Source organism: Musca autumnalis, unplaced genomic scaffold (genome assembly GCF_047663935.1).
Source record: "Musca autumnalis isolate F117 unplaced genomic scaffold, ASM4766393v1 scaffold_1, whole genome shotgun sequence".
Classification (NCBI taxonomy): domain Eukaryota; kingdom Metazoa; phylum Arthropoda; class Insecta; order Diptera; family Muscidae; genus Musca; species Musca autumnalis.
The window spans coordinates 269,468,104-269,488,520 of record NW_027411644.1 but is presented as its reverse complement, the minus strand read 5'-3'; the positions used below and the strand labels follow the sequence as shown (position 1 = coordinate 269,488,520).

The following is a 20,417-nucleotide window of genomic DNA, read 5'->3' as shown; positions in this document are numbered from 1 at the left end:
AATAATGCAATATGAATTTTTTTAGAATTTATTTCAAAAGGTTTCAGTTAAATCTTTACAGTCAGTTTGATATTTTTGGGCATGTGGGTTAGGCCTTTTTGGCGCTGAGCGCCTCATATATAATAAAGCAACGAACATGTTTATATGAATAAACATAAATTGAATTTTAGTTTAGGAGTGAAAAAAGAAGTATTTTCTTCCATTTGTTTTTGATTTTGCCACTCACAATGAGAAAAAAATATGATCGGGAACATTGTTTCGAGACTCCAAAAAGGGATACGAGGGCGGTTCGGAAACTTCTTAGCCTATCAATGAAAGAGAATAGTTAGTTTTTCAAAAATATTTTTATTTTTCAATATAATCTCCTGAAACTTCAATACACTTAGCCCAACGTGCGACACCCATCTTGCAGAAAGTTTTTTCATCTGTAGTTCTTCATGCAAAATTAAATGGACTCGATCATTTGAGATGCCCATGATATTAGCAATTTCACGCACTTTTATTCGTCGATAATTTAATACCATATCATTCACTTTGGCTACAATTTCTGTTGTTGTTGCGTCCACTACGTGGTACATCTTCAATGCTTGTACGTCCACGTTTAAATTCAGCAACCCAATTTTTTACTGTTGCATATGAAGGAGCACTTTCACCTAACACATTCACTATATCATTATAAATTTCTTGTCCCGATAAACCTTTTTTATGTAAATATTTAATGACAGCACGCATTTCTAATTTTTCCATTGTAAAAAAATTGCGGATGCGTCATTTTTGAACACCTGTTTCTATATGAAGGAGTTTCCAGATCGAAACAAAATTTAACATGTGTTCAAAGCAGAGATGGAAGTTTCCAAAACACTTATCTTTTTTCTGTTAATACCGCGCTTTTTGAGCTAGGCTAAGAAGTTTTCGAACTGCCCTCGTAGTATTCGTACTACAACTGCATTAAACGCCGTACCCACACATATCAGTAGAGGACTGAACTAGAACATGCCATGGAAGGCCTTCGACACCGTCAACCGTGCCAAGCTGTTCGAGGATATAGAGAAGACTAATCTCCAGCCGTGTTTGAAACGTTGGGTGATCAACGTTTTGTACCGACTCCAGTCGTTTGTGGAATTCAAAAACAAAAAGTTCAAACCCCGTGGAGTGAAACAGGGAGTTCCCACAGGGGAGGTGATATCTCTGGAACAGTTTAACTTCTACCTTTTTGAAATTCCACACCATTCAGACGCCTTAGAGATCTTAACGTATGTGGATGATTGTACGATCTTGGAGTCGGGTCCTATCGTCGATGACATATGTGATAGTTAAAATGTCTACATATCTGAAAATATCCAACGCTAAATATATTAGCACTGTTCACCATTTGGACGGTTGAAATGAGGATCCCACTGAATATATTGATTGATGGTGTTCTGATTCCGACCACTTACTGTCCCAAAATATTGAGTGTAACGTTCGATTTTTGAGTCTGTATACATGTTTAAGTCGTCCGCGCAAGCCACAGCTATTTGCGATAAGACTAGAAGTAGGAACAAGGTCCGCAAGTGCTGACAAAGAAACCTTGTTGACCTCTTACAATGCAATAAACTGGTATGTGGTAAGCTATGCGGCACCAACGTGGTATGCAAATGTTAGCGCTACGCAGTGGACGAATATTCAAATATGCCAGAATGCCACCCAGGGTGACTCCACATTACTACCAACATTTTTGTCCCAAATTGTGTGTAATTTGCATTCAGAGTTCTCAGGAATCCAGAAACTTCTATACCAAAAATTGTGGTATATTCTCCATATACGGGTATCTTTTGATTAGTGATATTTTTCATGTTTTTGATATAAATTGTCTGTAATTTGGCATTTATGGTTGCCAGTGGTTAACAACATATTCGCCAAATGCAAACATATTCTCATGTTTAGGTATAAACACCGATTTCATGAACCTTGTAGATTTTACCTACCTTTTCTGGCCTAAAATTCCTATAATTATATCCTCCGTAGGGGATGGAAGATACAAGCAACGGTCCTGACCGGTTTTAACATGGCAAAGCCCAGGATTTATCTTGGTCCCTCTTTCATCTCAAGTGGACACTGACCTCCCCGTGGTGTCACCTGGGGAACTGCCTTTAACACCCGATAAAGGTAGTGAGCTAAAATGTGCCGCACGTTCTGCCATAAGAACGTTAAAAACTTGGGTTTGGGCGTCGGGTTAGTAACCCTCCCCTAGAAAAAACAGCATACTATGAAAAAACGAAAGAAAAGAAAAACAACCCCATCTAAAGTTGACGAACCCCGCAAACGTTTTAAGGACCATTATCTGCTAATCTGCACCTGGAATGTTCGCATTGGCAGACGTACTTGAAAAGTACAAGGCCGATATTACTGCCATATAGGAAATACGATGGATTGGGAAAGGCGTCACAACAACACCTAAAGGTGACGCACTGTATTATAGCTGTCATGACGTAAAGCATGAGTTTGGTTGCGGATTTGTAGTTAGTCGGAGACTAAAACATCTGGTATCCAGCTTCACTCCAGTGAATGAAAGACTTGCTGCAATTCGAATAAAAGCTAAATTCTTCAACATCAGCTTTATTTGCGCTCATGCTCCCACAGAAGAAAAGGACGAACAGACCAAAGATATATTTTACGAGCGCTTAGAAGAAACATATGACCGTTGCCCTGCCCATGACATTAAAATCATTCTAGGCGATTTTAATGCCAAAATTGGAAAGGAGAATATCTTTGGCCGCAGCAAAGGTACGCACCCGCTTAAACGTAGCAAACAAAGTACGAACAGACACAACACGAAAGTTAGACATCGGTAAGCTGCAATCACAACAGATAGCCACAGCATATTCCACTCAACTAGCCCAATTGCTTAATCAAAGCACTCCTCATCCCGATAACATATCAGCGCAATGGCAAAGCATTGCCCACTCTATGCAAACAGCCGCAAAATCCATACTTGGATACCAGAGGCCTCCACCAAGGAATCCATGGTATGATCAGGAGTGTCGTGCTGCCACCGAAGATAAAAATGCGGCATATAGGGCTACTTTACAATCCGTAGCAACGCGTAGCGCACGAGAGAGATACAGGGAGAAAATAAGAGAGGAGAAACGTCTTTTCCGCAGGAAAAGAGAGAGATGGAAAAGCGGGAGGCTGAAAAAATCGAGATGTACAGGAGCCAGAATGAAGTCCGAAAATTCTACCAAAGAGTCAAGCATCAAACTGATGGCTTTGGTACAGGCACATCCTCCTGTAGAGACCAGCAAGGTAATTTGGTAACAGATACAGATAGTGTACTCAGGATATGGAAAGAACATTTTTCAAAACTGTTGGTATCCAATAGCAGCGAAGACGACGAAGATACCACAGTCCCAACCCCAGAAGATGGTATTGAATGTATACCGCCCAGCCAAGATGAGGTAAAGACAGCAATAAATCGGCTGAAGAATAATAAGGCAGCAGGAGCCGATGGCTTACCAGCCGAGCTGTTCAAAACCGGAGGCGACACGCTGATAAGGTGTATTCATCAGCTAGTTAGCACCATCTGGCAGGAAGAACGAGTACCCGACGATTGGAACCTGAGTATCCTGTGCCCCGTCCACAAGAAGGGAGATAAGACTGTATGCTCTAACTATAGGGGCATAAGTCTACTCCCTATTGCCTACAAGATCGTGTCAGGGATATTGTGCGAACGACTAAAGCCTATGGTCAACGAGATAATTGGACCATACCAATGCGGATTTAGACTTGGCAAGTCCACCATTGACCAAATATTTACCCTGCGGCAAATCCTGGAGAAGACCCAAGAGATGCAGATCGACACCTACAACCTTTTTGTCGATTATAAAGCAGCCTTCGACAGCCCGCTGCGTTCAAAGGTATTCCAAGCCATGTCTGAATTTGGTATCCCCGCAAAGCTCATCCGTCTTTGCAAAATGACTTTAACTGACACGAGGTCCTCAGTTAAAATAGGAAAGAACCTCTCCGAAGAGTTTGGTACCAAAAGAGGTTTCAGACAAGGTGATGGCCTCTGGTGTGATCTTTTCAACATTCTGCTGGAAAAGGTTATACGAGAGGCAAACGTCAAAAGAAGTGGCACAATCTACACCAATAGTCACATGTTACTTGCTTATGCTGATGATATAGACATCATAGGCCGATCAGTAAAAGAAGTAACTGATACCTTTATGAAGGTCGAAGGAGAATCAGCTAAAGTGGGTCTGGCGGTAAACGGTGAGAAGACCAAGTTGATGGTGTCGACGCGCAATGCGTCCATTGAGCTCGGACCGACTGTTGAAGTTGATTCCTATAATATTGAGGTAGTAAAAGACTTCTTCTACCTCGGGACCTCCGTTGTGAAATAAAAAGAAGAATTATATTGGCCAACAGATGCTACTTTGGTTTAAGTAAGCAGTTCAAAAACAAAGCCACATCTCGTCAAACAAAAATAACGCTCTACAAAACACTGATACTACCCGTGCTGATGTATGGCTCCGAAGCCTGGGTACTTGCGCAAGCAGACATGGCAGTGCTTGGTGTGTTTGAGAGAAAAATTCTTCGAAAGATCTACGGACCAATCTGCGTTGACGGTGAATATCGACGTCGCATGAACCACTAGCTGTATCTGCTGTACAACGACATCGATATTGTTAAACGTATCGAGATGCAGCGATTGCGTTGGCTAGGCCATATCATAAGAATGAGCGATGATGACCCCGCTAAAAAGGTGTATAAACACGGACCGCTTGGCGGTGCACGCAGAATTGGCAGGCCAAGGAATAGATGGCGCAAACAAGTGGATGATGAGATGAAAAGGCGCGGTATTTCAGAAAGCGAAGCAACAAATAGAGAGAATTGGAGATCTTTTCTTAGTTCGGCCTATAGAACAAATGTTCTGTAATGGGCCAGCTAAGTAAGTAAGTAAGTACATCCTCCACCATAATAATTATTAAATTTGTCATTCCGTTTGTAACATATCGAAATATTTATCGGAGACCCTACAAAGTATACATATTCTTGATCACTGTAAAATTCTAAGTCGATATAACCATGTCCGTCTGTACGCCCGTCCGACTGTTGAAATCAAGATACAGCTCGCAATTTTTAAGATACAGCTCGTAATTTTTACCCGATTTTCGGTATTTTGAAGGTTTTAGCTTCATTATCACACCCAAATGGCTGAAATTTGGTATTTAGTCTTCATTCGGGGCATTCAACTTCCCCCTCTAAATGTGTCGGTAAATTCCACGCCTTCATATAGTCCCCATAGAACGGTACATCCCAATTTTCGATATTTTGAATTTCAGTATTTTGAAAGTTAGCCTCATTGTTTTACCGAAATTGATGGAATTCGGTATTTAGTCTTCTTCATACACGAAAGGAAACTAATTGTTCAGTTTTACTTCGATACAACTCATGGTGGAGGGTATAACAAGTTCGGTTGGGCCAAACTTAACGCCGTTCTTATTGGTAATTAGTATTCCCAGTGCTAAGAAACCTTCCTCATAACTAATGGTGTAACTGAAAGAAAATACAAAGTTAGACCTGCCGAACTTAACGCTTTTTTACTTGTTTACTCTCTTTCTGTTCCAGTACTAATCATAGATTATACTAATACTACAGCAGTCGTTGTTATACCCTCAGCCTTTAGGCTATGAAGGGTATATACACTTTCATACGGGCAAAATGTGCCTCATCGAAATAATGGTTTTAGACCCCAAGTATGTTTGGACGAAATGTGTTTCAGACAATTTGGAGTCGATTGAGCAATGTCCGTCCGTCTGTCTGTCTGTCTGGCTGGCTGGAGCGCACGATAACTCTCGAAGGGATGAACCGATTCGGTTCAAATTTTGGCTTTCGTAATATTTTGTCCAAACTTAGTTTAAGTTCGAAGATGAGCTATATCGGTCCACTCCTTCCGGTACCTCCCCCACAAAAGTTCGAAAATGTTCGGAAAATTTGTACGCACGATAACTCTTGAAGGGTGTAACCGATTTGGTCCATACTTTGCCCATCGTGGAGCGTGTACCAGACTTAGATCAGGTTTTAATATGGACTCAATCGGTCCACTCCGTCGGGTACCTCCCACACAACATTTTGGAAAAGTTCAGTTTAGGAACATCTCTCGAATCGCTTTGATTTTTGCTTTAGCAACTTGTATTCACTGCCCTCCATACGACGGTATAAGTTTCATCAGGGGCAAGTCCATACTTCCTGAGAAAATAGCCTGAAAGTTGCAAAAAACCCCTATGACACCGTGTGAGGAGGTTGGAGGGCAAAATAACTCTCGAACAGGTCTGCCGATTCGGTCCAAAGTTTGGCCTTAGTAATATTTTGTCCAAACATAGTTTAAGTTCGAAGATAAGCCATATCGGTCCACTCCTTCAGGTACCTCCCCCATAAAAGTTCAAAAATTTTCCGAAAAATTTTTCGTACGGTAACTCTTGAAGGGGGTGGCCGAATTAGTCTATACTTTACACATCCTAATATATCTACCAGATATAGATCAGGTTCAAATATGGACTATATTTGTCCACTCCACCCGGTACCTCCCACTCAAAATTTCGGATACATGTTCACTTTAAGACCTGCTTTCGAATCACTTTGATTTTTGTTGAAGCAACTTGCATTGCTGCCTCAATTGCGATGGTAAAAGTTGTTTCAGGGGCAAGTTCATACTTCTTGAGCAAACATCCCTGAAGGTCTAAAAAACCCCTATGGTACCATATGTAGTGGATGGAGATCCATTCTTTTTAGTATCTCCTCCGCAAAACTTTTGATATTAAATCCTAATCAACATTTTTGTCAGTTCAAACGCACAAAATTTTTAAAACTCCCTAAATACATGCGTTTTTTGGAAAAAAAATTGTTTCAATATACACAGGCTGAGGGTATATCTCTGTCGGCAAAGCCGACTGATACTTTTTTACTTGTTTTAATAGATACGCGTCCTTATACCTAACATGAGTCAATTTTCGTAGGAGATGTAGGATAGTCACATAGCCGCTGTTGGATATATCAGGCGAATATTTAAATCCAATCTTTCTAAAACCTAACGCAACAAAATCCAAAACTTTTCGGCTTATGTGAGTTAAACATCCAAGATTCGCATTGTTTTGGAAATATTATCGCATTTTAGGGAAGTCCACACTTCCATAGACAGTAATCTTTATGTTAGAAAAAAAATCCCGATTAGCCGATAGCTTTTATTGCTAGTGCTTTTTGTAATTTTTCTTTATTATAATTTATAATTATAATAAATATATTCAAATAAAATAAATGGGATGTAATTCATGAAGAATTAAAGGTTTTGTTCATATAGATCACATTGGATCTGCCAGTTAAATAATCAGGTCCACTCTTTCTGTTTGACCTGACCGTACTGTTCACCATTTTACTTTTTTTTTTGTAGGAATGCTTACCTTTATTTATGCTTTTTATATCCACAGCCTTTAGGCTAAAGAGGGTATATACACTTTGATACGATGAAAATGTGCCTCATCGAAATAATGGTTTTAGATCCCAAAATGTGTTTCAGACAATTTGGAGTCGATCTAGCCATGTCCGTCCGTCTGTCTGTCTGTCTGTCCTGCTGGCTGGAGCGCACGATAACTCTCGAACGGATGAACCGATTCGGTTCAAATTTTGGCTTTCGTAATATTTTGCCCAAACTTAGTTTAAGTTCGAAGATGAGCTACATCGGTCCACTCCTTCCGGTACCTCCCCCACAAAAGTTCGAAAATTTTCGGAAAGTTTGTGCGCACGATAAATCTGGAAGGGAGAGACCGATTCGGTCCATACTTTGTATAGCGTAAACTTTCTACCAGAGTAATATGAGGTTCCAATATGGTATCAATAGGTCCACTCCTTCGGGTACCTCCCACAAAAACTTTCGAAAAAGTTCGGTTTAGGGCCTGGTCTCGAATCGCTTTGGTTTTGATTGTAGCAACTTATATTCAGTGCCCTCTATACGACGGTGCAAGTTTCATCGGGAGGAAGTCCATATTTCCTGAGAAAATAGCCTGAAAGGAGCCAAAAAACCCTATGACACCTTATGTAATGGTTTGAGCGCAAATAACTCTCGAACGGATCTGCCGATTCAGTCCAAAATTTGGCTTTCATAATATTTTGTCCAAACATAGTTTATGTTCGAAGATAATCTAAATCGGCCCATTCCTTCAGGTACCTCCCCCACAAAAGTTCAAAAATGGTTGGAAAAATCATATTATGCCATGCTTCCTGGCATACTGGTCCAAAAGTTATAAGATGACCTACTGAAATAACTAGTGTGACCAATATATTTATATCAAAAAGATATGACTCTCAAAATCAGATCCACTTTCTATGTCCTCTATTCATTTAAGTAGCCCCTCCGCAAAACTTTAAACCTACAAAATGGCCACAAAATTCTAAAAAGACCCGAAATACATTCAATCTGTCCGTAGATTAATATTTCAATTCACATAGGCTGAGGGTATATCTCTGTCGGCAAAGCCGACTGATTCTTTTTTACTTGTTATCGTTCTTTTCAGTGTACCAAAAACTTTCGTTAAGTTTTTTTATTACACTGCGCGGAGGTACTATAACTCATAGTGGCATGACTGTTATGTATGTAGTACATATGTGAACGAGTAACAGGTTCTCAATGCTCTCATCGGTCGGCAATTATGCGCAACATTTACATTTGTTAGCTTGAAAAATTGGCTATCGCACTGGCACCGCTCAGTGGGTTTATAGGTAACAGTAACAGCAACAACAGCTGTTTATGTTTTTATTTTAAAATTCAAGCAATTGGGCATTAGAAGTTAAGCGAACTTAACGTTTACTTCCTCTTCTAGAGTGTGTGCGCACGCCTGAATTGTGTGGTGGTTATAGGTAGCTAATTACCTAGTATTTTGCTTCACTGCTTGCGGTGTTTTGTTGGCTGTTAACAAATCGGTTTTCAATGTGCGTTTATTATTTTTGTTTACAATGTAGAAAAAACACATTTAAATGGCTATTGAATTTTGATTACATTTTAAAAATTTCCAAACGAACAGCGTTTAACTTTATTGTAAATTTATAAAAATCCAAACCATTCCACTTGCAGCAAATGGTGTGCCAAAATATTTTGTTTACAATTTTTTGAGACTTTGTTTACCAGAAGCACTTCTTTTTGTGGTAAAATCTAATGTTCTACCATTAGCATTAAGGCCATGACCACGGTGTCCGGTTTTTATATTTTTGGTGTTAATGTGCGTGTACGAGTACATACATACATGCATATCTAAAAAGGTTATGGCCGCATTATAATGGTATGCAAAATAATATAGTCACCAAATGAGTGACAGTTTGGACACAAAGACGAAAGGATTAAGCACATACGAGTAAGTATGTATTTTGAAACGGGCCACGGGAATAACTGCTTCTTTATAACTATTTGTATGCTACTCTACATCACCATGAATTCAATATAATTTACCGACATTTTTTGTAGACCAAATTCCGTCACATTTTCATCAAATGTCATCAAAATGTCCAATTTTGTAGGGTAAGTGTACCAATAGTCGGCACTTTAATAGTTTGCCTAACTTCAATCCTTCGCCATTCCGAGACAATTTGGCCAATTGCAATGAAATAAAGCTTACTTGCTATTTTGCTAGTAGTCGGCACCATTTTCTAATAGTCGGCATCACATGTTCCAATAGTCGGCACCTTGTATTTTAGTACATAAATGTTCTTTTTTATTATTTTAAATAACAAAAAGCATACTTTTACACAAATAATACGTATTTTAACCGATATTGCTTTTAAAAAGTAAATAAAATAAAGATTTTGTTAACATTTGGAATTAATTTAAAATTGTTAGTTGTAGATTTGTTTTTAACATAAACTAAATTATTTGAAAGGTCAATAGTATCTACAGTAGGCCGGGGCGATTTGAAAACCTTAATGGGCCCTTCGCGTTTCTTATTCCTGGGATTGAACAGAGCAAAAAAGTCTACTAGACCATAGGTCTATCGTGAAAATCGAGCCTCCCGATTTTGACTTTAAGTTTTTTATCTACGTTTTTTTGGACATTTTGGCATATAACAGCCAAACCATTGAGATTTTCGATCGAACACACGGACAACAATTATAGCAAGCTTTTCGAAAAATGGCGATCAATGACACTGTGCTACAAAAGTTGACCAGAAAAATATTCAAGCGTTCTGATGCAAAATTATATCGTGTTGGGATCCATGGACAACGACAATGCCTTTAGTTCGTTTGAATCACTTCGTTTTATTCTTACATTTTCAAATTTAAACGGACATATCTTATTTTTTCACAACGGATTTCTATTGATCCTTCTTCCTTTTAAAGGGATGAATAATATCTTTCGAACAAGTTACTTTTTTTTAAATCGGTTAACAAATGGCTAAGTTATAGTGGTTTAAGTCTGAAAACCCCCACAAAAAAACTATAACTGAAATTCTCACAATTTTCAAAATAAATATTGAACATTGGGAGTACTTCTTTCATATCAAACCTCGATTCATAATCGCAAAATTATATGGGTCCTACTTTTTGTAGAAGAGTTCGACCAGGGAGTCTTACAACACCACTACCACTTGTAGTTAAGTTGCTGAATTACTCAGAAATTGTCGCCAACATTACTATGAGCGGTATTTTTGACGCCGTTGAAAATGTGATGTTTCCTCATCTGGAAATCGAATCCGGACCATTTTTCCTGCAAATTAGGACACACTTATCCAACAAAAGGAAGGCTTATACATTATTGACAATAAAAACAAATGAAAAAGTATTAGTCGGCTTTGGCGACAAAGATATACCCTCAGCCTATGCGAATTGAAATATTCATCTACGGATAGATCATAGATCAATGTATTTAGGGTCTTTTCAGAATTTTGTGGCCCTTTTTGGATATAAATATATTCAAAAATGTGGATTAGAATTAAAGTTTAAAAGTGTTGCGGAGGAGGTGCTTAAAGGAATGGGCCGTCATACTCCATTATGGATGTGGATCATATATTGAGAGTCACATCTTTTCGATAGATGTAACGTCTATCATTACAGTGGGTCATCGTATAACTTTTGGACCAGGCCAGGAAGCACGGACTTGTCCACGGAAAATATAATATCGCTGTAACAGGTTCACAACGTAGAGCATCGGCATACATTTCCAAAGGATCTTCGAACAGACCCTTAACTGCACTTACACACAAATTTTGAACTTTTGTGGGGGAGGTAACCTAAGGAGGGGACTGATTAGAAGTTAAACCACATTTGGACAAAATATCAGAAGATTTAAAGTTTGGACCAAATTGGTTGTCCCGTTCAAGAGATATCGTGCATACCATTTTAGTGCCATTTTTTAATATTGGGTGGAAGAACCGGAAGTTGTGGACTTAGCTAAGCTTCGGTTGATCAGTTCGACAGTTATCGTGTTCTCCAGTCCATATTGGAACCACATTTATGTCGGGTCGAAATTTCACGATGTGCAAAGTATGGACCAAATCGGTTACTCCCTTCAACAATTATCGTGCGCACAAATTTTCTGAACATTTTCGAACTTTTGTGGGGGAGGTACCGGAATGAGTGGAGCGATATAACCCATCTTCGAACGTAAAGTAAGTTTGGACAAAATATTACGAAAGCCAAATTTTGGACCGAATTGATTGATCCATTCGAGAGTTATCGTGAGCTCCAGACAGCCAGACGGACGCACGGACATGGCTAAATCAAGTCCAGTCCATATTGGAACCACATTTATGTCGGGTCGAAATTTCACGATGTGCAAAGTATGGACCAAATCGGTTACTCCCTTCAACAATTATCGTGCGCACAAATTTTCTGAACATTTTCGAACTTTTGTGGGGGAGGTACCGGAATGAGTGGAGCGATATAACCCATCTTCGAACGTAAAGTAAGTTTGGACAAAATATTACGAAAGCCAAATTTTGGACCGAATTGATTGATCCATTCGAGAGTTATCGTGAGCTCCAGACAGCCAGACGGACGCACGGACATGGCTAAATCAACACCAAATTGTCTGAAACGGATTTCCTCCAAACATACTTGGGATCTAAAACCATTATTTCGATAAGGCACATTTTGCCTGTATGAAAGTGTATAATCCTGTATCAAAGTGTATGTAGCACTGCGAAATATTCATTGTAGACCCCAAAATTCATATCTCGACGAGATAAAGCAATTCATTCATTAAAAATTGTAATCAAACTCTATGCCGCAATTCTGTACCTATCGTCGATTTTTTAGGTCGCAATGATAGTCTGAAATTTGAACTATGTTTTGGGTTTACGACAATGAAGAATCTTGCAACTAACCATGATGATGATAAGATATTTAGGGGATTTAGGGAACTCTTGGCCTTACAATTTATGCTAAGTATGTCGATGCACGTGGTTAGATAACAGAGGTAAGAGTTTTGATCAAGGAATACTTAGAGGGTGAAAGTGACACTAACTTTTGTTGTAAATATATCCAAATCTAATTCCATATTTTAAATTCTGGGAGGCATATTCAATGAACTACGGTCGTTTGCATGCAAAAATGAATCACTCATACTTTTTTGAACTAGGACAAATAACTATGAACTAGATTGTACAACTCTACTTCCATGCTACAAAATGTCGCTATCATGATAGAAATGTTTTCAAATCATGATACATAGATTTTTAAAGTGATGCTAATTGCAATGCTGTATGGGATCTTGAAGTTTTTGTGTTACCTTTGGTTGAATATTAGTGAACTACCTCGAAATATTGACTGGAAAGGATATTTCTAAACGCCAAATTAAAAATTAAGGGTTCTTTAGGTTTTCACGATTTTGCTTGGAAACCTCAAGTCCCATCACAATGGGACTAAAGAAAATGTTGTAGCTATGAAAATTCTCAACAGGATTGAGTTTTATGATATCTTCGTAGTTTTTACCGTTATTGAGATATAGAAGTTCAAATTAGGACAATGGATTGACAGTATCGCGTCCTTATAAAACAATCAAAAATCATGAAAATTAAAAATTTTGTGTATCGTTACGTAAAGCTATTTTAAAGGGGTATTAATTAATTTTATGCATATTCAATATTGCCACAAAGTATATACATTCAAAAGAGAGAGATCGCAATATTTTAGATACAAGATTGAAATTTGGAACTGATTATAATATATCAGTCCTTGGATGAACCATATCAGACCACGTTCGGTATAGTCTCCTTACAAAAGTTTTTAACCAAATTCTCCAACAGAACTGAAGCAATAACTAAAAAATCTTTTAAATTAATATTACCAATATAGATGTACGTTTTGGTGTTTCCCAGAATTTTCAACCACATTACGTCTTATTTGTCATTTTGGGTCCTCAATCCCGCAGCTAATAGCTTTCGAAACATTTTCTATATTCGAGGCTATTAGCATAGTTTTAAAAAATATCGTCAGTAATATGGATTTTGGAAATCATTTTGTTGGGAGAACTTCCAGGGATTGCATTCGCGAATATGTCGAATAGATATATACATTGTTTGGAGGATATAAACAGTTCGATCCGAACATAACGCCGTTTCTTCTTTATCACACACTAACTTCAGTGCTATTAAAAAAGTTTTGTATTATTGTAAGAAAAAAATATTCTTTAAGTGCATATAAACACCAAAACTTTACTATTTTACAAGAAGTGATAGAGTCCGTGAAAGCCAACTAATAATTCAGAAAATTACATAAAAAAAAAAAAATATCAGGATCCGGGCGATGCAATCTATGACTCATAGTCTCCGAATCCAACTCGCAGTACTGTTTGAGACTGCGCTAACACATGGTCGGAAAATATCTCTAAAAAAAGCTCGGCAACATTTTAGCTAAATCCTGAAAAAAATAGTATAAGACGAAAAAAATCCATCTAATACATCAATGGTTGTTGTTGCCCCTTATTTCTATCTTAATTGTACGACTAGATGTTAATGGAATCGATGACCTTACAAACTTTCCAACGACCAATCACTTCTGTCGGCACAGCGGATACAAACTTATGAAAATTCATAATTTGTGTTTTCTGGAAAACAAGTAAAAAGTAACAGTCGGGTTTGCCTACAGAGATATATCCTCAGCCTGTATGAGTTGAGACTTTTATATATAGACAGATCGAATACGGGCTACATAGCCAATTTTTTTTCTATAAATTGTATAGCCAAGAAGTTTCAGAATTTGATATGTACGTAATTTTAGGATGTTTCGGTCAAACAATTTGGAGTCGATAATTTCAATTATCCGAAATTTTGTGTTGAAGGTATCTGAAGGAGTGAATCCATGTAATCCATATTCGAACCTACTGTAGGTCTCGATTGAATCGGATTGGACTTTGCTCAAGATTTTAGGGAAACATTTTGAAGTCTGGTGTCCAAAGGAAGTTTGGACAAAATATTGCGAGATTCAAAATTTGGACCAAATCTGTTGATCTATACGAGAGTTATAATGGGCACGAGCCAGACAGACGAACGAACTGGGATAAATCGACTCCAAATTGTTTGAAGCGTGTTTCGTCAAAACATATGATTAGTCTAAGAACATTATTTCGATAAGGTACATTTTTATCGTTAGCCTAATGACTGAGGGTTCAATATCACGGTGCTCTTGCACCAACGTTAAATGAGTGGAGCTTACAACTGGGTAGTTTTTGTGGATTCTGAAAAGCAATGTTCATAGATTAGAAAAATCCAAAAACAAGAAAAAATCGCTGGAGTGTATTTTAAATAAGTTTACATTTTTAGGTTTATTTTAGGTTTTCGCGATTTTGCTTAGAAACCACAAGTCCTATCGAAATGAGGCTAAAGAAAATGTTGTAACTTTGAAAATTTGTTTCATTTGTTCCTAGGTTTTACCATTTTTGAGATGTAGAAGTTCAGGTCACATTTTTAGTTTTTTTTTGTTAAGTTTTCACGATTTGCTTCAAAACAGTAAATCTTGTCGAAATAGGACTTCAGAAAATCGTATAGCGGTGAAAATTCTTTACAAGATTGGGATTCGTAATTTTTTTACTCGGTTGTACCATTTTTGAGATATATAAGTATAAGTTAGGAAATTGTAGTCCTGACTTTGTTTTATAAGGAGACGATACAGTCAGTGAATTGTCCAAATTTGAACATCTATATCTCAGAATTGGTAAAAACTACGAAAATATCATTTATAAACAATATTGTAGAGAATTTTCACTGCTACAAAATTTTCTTTGGTTCCATTTTGATAGGGCTTGTGGTTTCCCAGCAAAACCTAAAAACCCTAAAAATTATTTTTTTTTTATTTTCTCATCTAAGCTTCTTTCATTTAAAGTTGGTTCAAGAGCACTGTAATATACAATAGAAATAACAGCAGATTTTAATACAATACCATATAACGAAAGTTTGAGAATTAATTTCGTTTACGGTTGTTTTCAGCTACAAATTTGTTACTGATAGGAAAAAATTCAGATGGGCACGCTATTTGTAGCAGATATTATCACTTTATAATGCACAACAATACATTTTTCTCCATTATTTTATCCCACTGTTTAGCAACAAGTTTTATATTCATTACAGAATTCCAAAACACTGGCATGGCATAAAGAAGGAATTCAGTTTTACTGGAAGTTTCTCTAAAAAGAGTATTCAAACAAAAAAAATTGAATATTTCTTAGACAACTTGATGATAAAGTACATTTTCAGTACAGAACCTTCAGAACAATATCAGTTTTCATTTGAAATTTTAAAAACAAAAATTATTTTAGAGAAAAAATCGTAATTGCTCTGTTCCAGAACCTGCAAGAAGCTACTATTTTGTACTACGATAACATTTTTTCCTTTATGTTATCGAAAAAAATAGTAAAAATTAGTAGATTCTTGCAGTACTGGAACAGACCAAATAATTTGTTAAAGTAGCTCAAAAAATTGTAGTCGACCAAACCATTGAAATTGATTTGAAATTTTAAAAACAAAAATTATTTTAGAGAAAAAATCGTAATAATTTGTTAAAGTAGCTCAAAAAATTGTAGTCGACCAAACCAAATCGGGGGGGCCCGGGCCCCCAGTGCCCCCCCCTGCGTACGTCCCTGCTACAACATATTCTTTAGTCCCATTTCGAAAAGATTTGGAGTTGTCAAGCTAAATCCTGATGACCTAAGAAAAAGTCTGAAAGTTTGATCTGAACCTCTATATCTCAAAAATTGTAAAACCTAGGAAAAATCTATTATTTTGGTGCATATATTTTAATGGTCAATTTTAAAATGACCATTTTTTGTTTTCCGTTAAAATTTTAGTATAACGGTACTGTAAATGGAATATATGTGCATGACATCGTAAAAAGAAAACTTTTCACCCTACAAAATTATTTTTGGATTTGTTAAAAAATCTCAACTTATTTCGAAGTTATCAACGTTTACATTTATAGTTCAGGTTGCATCAGTTTTAGTGTCATCCACTGTATGTGGGTTTCACACGAACTGCTAACTTCGAATTGTAATGGAACAGGTGCACATTCACCTTCTTCAAGAAATTCTTTCATACCAAAAAATGGTTAAAAATGTAGTATTATATAATTTCTCACGGCCAAACAAAAACTGACCTCTGACACGGTTATATAAAAATTCTGTTTCGTTTTTTGTTCATTAATTTCTTTTTAAATTGTCGCAACAAATGAAATGGAACAAGTGTTTATGCCATTTAAGACTACCGTTAAGATGTGTGAGTATATTTCTTTGTATCTGTTTTGTGTGTGTCGTTATTGCCATCATTAAAACATTAAAAAAAGTGTTACCAGTATTCAACTCGCCGTCAGTTGATCTACAGCAACGTGGTCATTATTTATATTCCAATAAAAATAAACCAGTTCAAATAGCATAGAATAATATCTATATAAATGTGTATGTGTGTTGATGTAAACGAAATAAAATATTTACGCACACAGCCACCACCGACATACAAACGATCATTATGTTGGCTTTCAACGATAAACTATTGTGGGCTTACACAAACTAAGCATTGTTGACCCAGACTTTGTAAACCTATTACATAACTATTATCACAGAGAAAAGAGAGCGTCCGTCCCAGTCCATTGTTCATATACCATAATCATGTCGGTGTGCATAACAAATTAAAAAAAAGAAAATTCAATTCAAATCATTGAATGTGTATTGTAACAATTAATTAGAATACACACTTGTAATTGAGCTGTATTGTTTAAACAAGATTGTAGATATTTTGATGTTATGTTTAGCTCGAATATATTTTAAACAAATACCTGTTTATCAATATCAAGTTTCTTAGTGGCATGTGTTGCTTTTATTTGCTTTATAGTTTATTTCATGCCTAAAAAGTGAAATTTAGCCATACATCGATTCAGTGCATTGAAAGCAGTAAAGAATTTATTGTGTGTGCAGGCACGAAAAGAAGAAAAAAGGGGAACGATGTCCCCTAATGTTGACGAATTCTGTGAACAGTTTAAGGACTATGTTATGCGAATCTTCATTTGGTAGGTTCGGACTCTTGACCGATGATTAAGCAGGTTATATATTGATGGATGTACATGGAAAGGTTCAAAGTTGATATTATTTACTATCTTAGCTGGTCTTATACTGAACATTTGTTCCATAAGACGAACTAAAGACAGATCTACAATCCTCTCTGTTTTTGCTGTATTTTCCCAATATGGGATATGGCGTTCCTGTTCTCCGCGAACCGCCAAACGGCCCGTATTTATACGCCTTTTTAGCGGGTTCTTCATAATGCATTCTTATAACATGGCCTAGCCAACGCAATCGTTATATCTCGATTCGTTTAACTATACTGATGTCGTTGTATAGTTGATTCAGCTCGTTATTCAAACAACATCCATATTCACCGTCAACGCAGATTGTCCCGTAGATCTTTCGAAGAATTTTTCTCTCGAACACACCATATATATATATATATATATATATATATATATATATATATATATATATATATATATATATATATATATTTCCTTTATTTATAAAAAGTTACAGAGTTTAAACACACCAAGTACTGCCTTATATGCTTGCGCAAGTACCCAAGTTTCGGGCAGTATCATTGTTTTGTAAAGCGTTGTTTTTGTTATACCCTCAGCATTTATGCTAACGAGTGTACATATATACCTTTTCATACTGGCAAAATGTGGCTCATCGAAAAAATGGCTTTAGACCCCAAGTACGTTTGGACGAAATCCGTTTCAGACAACTTGGAGTTGATTTAGCCACGTCCGTATGTCTGTCTGTCTTTCTGGCTGGAGCGCACGATAACTCTCGCACGGGTCAACCTATTTGGTCCAAAATTTCGCTTTCGTAATATTTTGCCCAAACTTAGTTTAAGTTCGAAGATGGGTTATATTGGTGCACTCCTTCCGGAAAATATTTGCGCACGTAAACTCTTGAAGAGAGTAATAATTTTGGTCCATACTTTGCACAGACTTAGATGAGGTTATAATATGGACTCAATCGGTCTACTCATTCAGGTACCTTCCACATAAAATTTCGGAAAAGTTCAGTTTAGGACCTACTCTCAAATCGCTGTGATTTTTGTTGTTGCACCATGTATTCACTGCCCCTGATACGACGACCCATCAGGGGCAAGCCTATACTTTCAGAGAAAATAGCCAGAAAGGTGCAAAAAAAAAGAAAGCGCAAGATAACTCTTGAACATGCCTATTCGGTCCAAAATTTGGTTTTCGTAATATTTTGTCCAAACCTAGTTTAAGTTCGGAGATAAGCCATATCGGTCCACTTCTTCAGGTACCTCCCCCACAAATGTTCAAAAATGTTCGGAAAAATTGTGTGCTCGAGAACACTTGAAGGGAGTGACCGATTTAGTCTATACTTTACACATCCTTCTTTATCTACCAGATATGGACGAGGCTCGAATATGGACTATATTTGTCCACTCTTGCGGATACATCTCACACAAAATTTAGGATAGTTTCATTTTAAGACAAAAGTTTTTTTCAGAGGAAAGTTCATACAATTTAAAAAAAACAGCCCGAAAGGTGTAAAAATCCTCTATGGCACCATATGGCTGGTGAGCATGATAACGGTAAAAAATGCCACTAAAATGGTGTGCACGATGTCTCTTGGACGGGGCAACCAATTTGGTCCAAACTTTGGATCTCTTAATATTTTGTCCAACTTTAGTTTAGTTTCTAAAATGGCCCATATTGGTAATCTCCTTAGAGTACCTCCCCCACAAAAGTTCAACATTTGTGTGTAGTGCAGTTTAGGTCTGTTTCAAGATCCCTGGCAAATGTAAACCGATTCTGTTCTTTGTGGTCCTGTTTACAGCCATATTATGTTTTCCGTGGACAAGTCCATGCTTCCTGGCAAAGGTTTTACGATGACCCACTGAAATGACTAGTCGGCGCGATATTTATCGAAAAGATATGACCCCCAAAATAAGATCCACTTTTGCACTTTAATCCTAATCCACATTTTTGTCGCCAAGTTCAAATGTCCAAAGGGGGCCACAAAATTCTGAAAAGAAACTAAACCTAATACTGCGGTTACACTTAACCGGATTAACCCAGTGGGTTTAGGTTTTAAATGTCAATTCTGTAGGGCAAACTTCAAAAAATCCTCATAAAGTGGGTTATCCCGGCAAAAAACTCTAATGTACTAACGCACTATAATGTAATGTACTCTAACGTACTATAAGAACCGATCTTTCCGTAGATGAAAGTTTAAATTTACATAGGCTGAGGGTATATCTCTGTCGGCAAAGCCGACTGATACGTTTTTAATTGTTTGACGATATGTGGATGTATTCTTAAACTGGTTACTTAGCCCAAAGTAGCATCTCTTGGTCAACACAATTCTTCTTCTTATTTCACAATTAATGTTGTTTGTTGTGCTTATGACGGTGCCGAGGTAGACGAAGTCCTTTACTACCTCAAAATTGTATAGGTAGCAATATTCACAGTTGGTGTGAGATATGTAGACGTATTACGCTTCGATACCAACAATTTGGTTTTATCGCCGTTTACTGCCAGTCCGACTTTAGCAGATTCCCTTTCGACATTTGCAAAGGTATCAGTTACTTCCTTTACCGATCGACCCATGATGTCAATGTCTTCGGCATAAGCAAGTAACATATGGCTGTTTGTATATATTGTTCCACTTCTTTTGTCCTTCGCATCTCGTATAACCTTTTTCAACAGGATGATGAAGAGATCTCACGACAGGCCGTCTAAATGTCTGAAACCTCTTTTGGTAATAAACTCTTCGGAGAGATTATTTCCTATTTTAACTGAGGACCGAGTATCAGTTAATGCTATCTTACAAAGCCGAACGAGCTTTGCCGGGGTATCAAAATCAGACATGACTTGGAAAACCTTTGATCGTAGAGGGCTGTCGAATGCTGCTTTAT

General features: G+C 37.2%; 2 protein-coding genes across 2 annotated transcripts in view; one reads left to right on the top strand and one right to left on the bottom strand.

The window, feature by feature from the left end:
- Osi17 (DUF1676 domain-containing protein Osi17) overlaps positions 1-20,417 on the bottom strand; it is a 134,265-nt gene that overhangs the window by 72,352 nt on the left and 41,496 nt on the right. The gene's annotated exons all lie outside the window — the stretch shown is intronic.
- The window catches only part of LOC141389530 (uncharacterized), a 1,388,168-nt gene continuing 1,377,026 nt past the window's right edge, over positions 9,276-20,417 (top strand). The window contains exon 1 of the mRNA XM_073961143.1: positions 9,276-9,383. Within this exon, the coding sequence (XP_073817244.1) occupies positions 9,337-9,383 (47 nt within the window). The 5' untranslated portion in view covers positions 9,276-9,336. The remainder of the gene's footprint in view (positions 9,384-20,417) is intronic.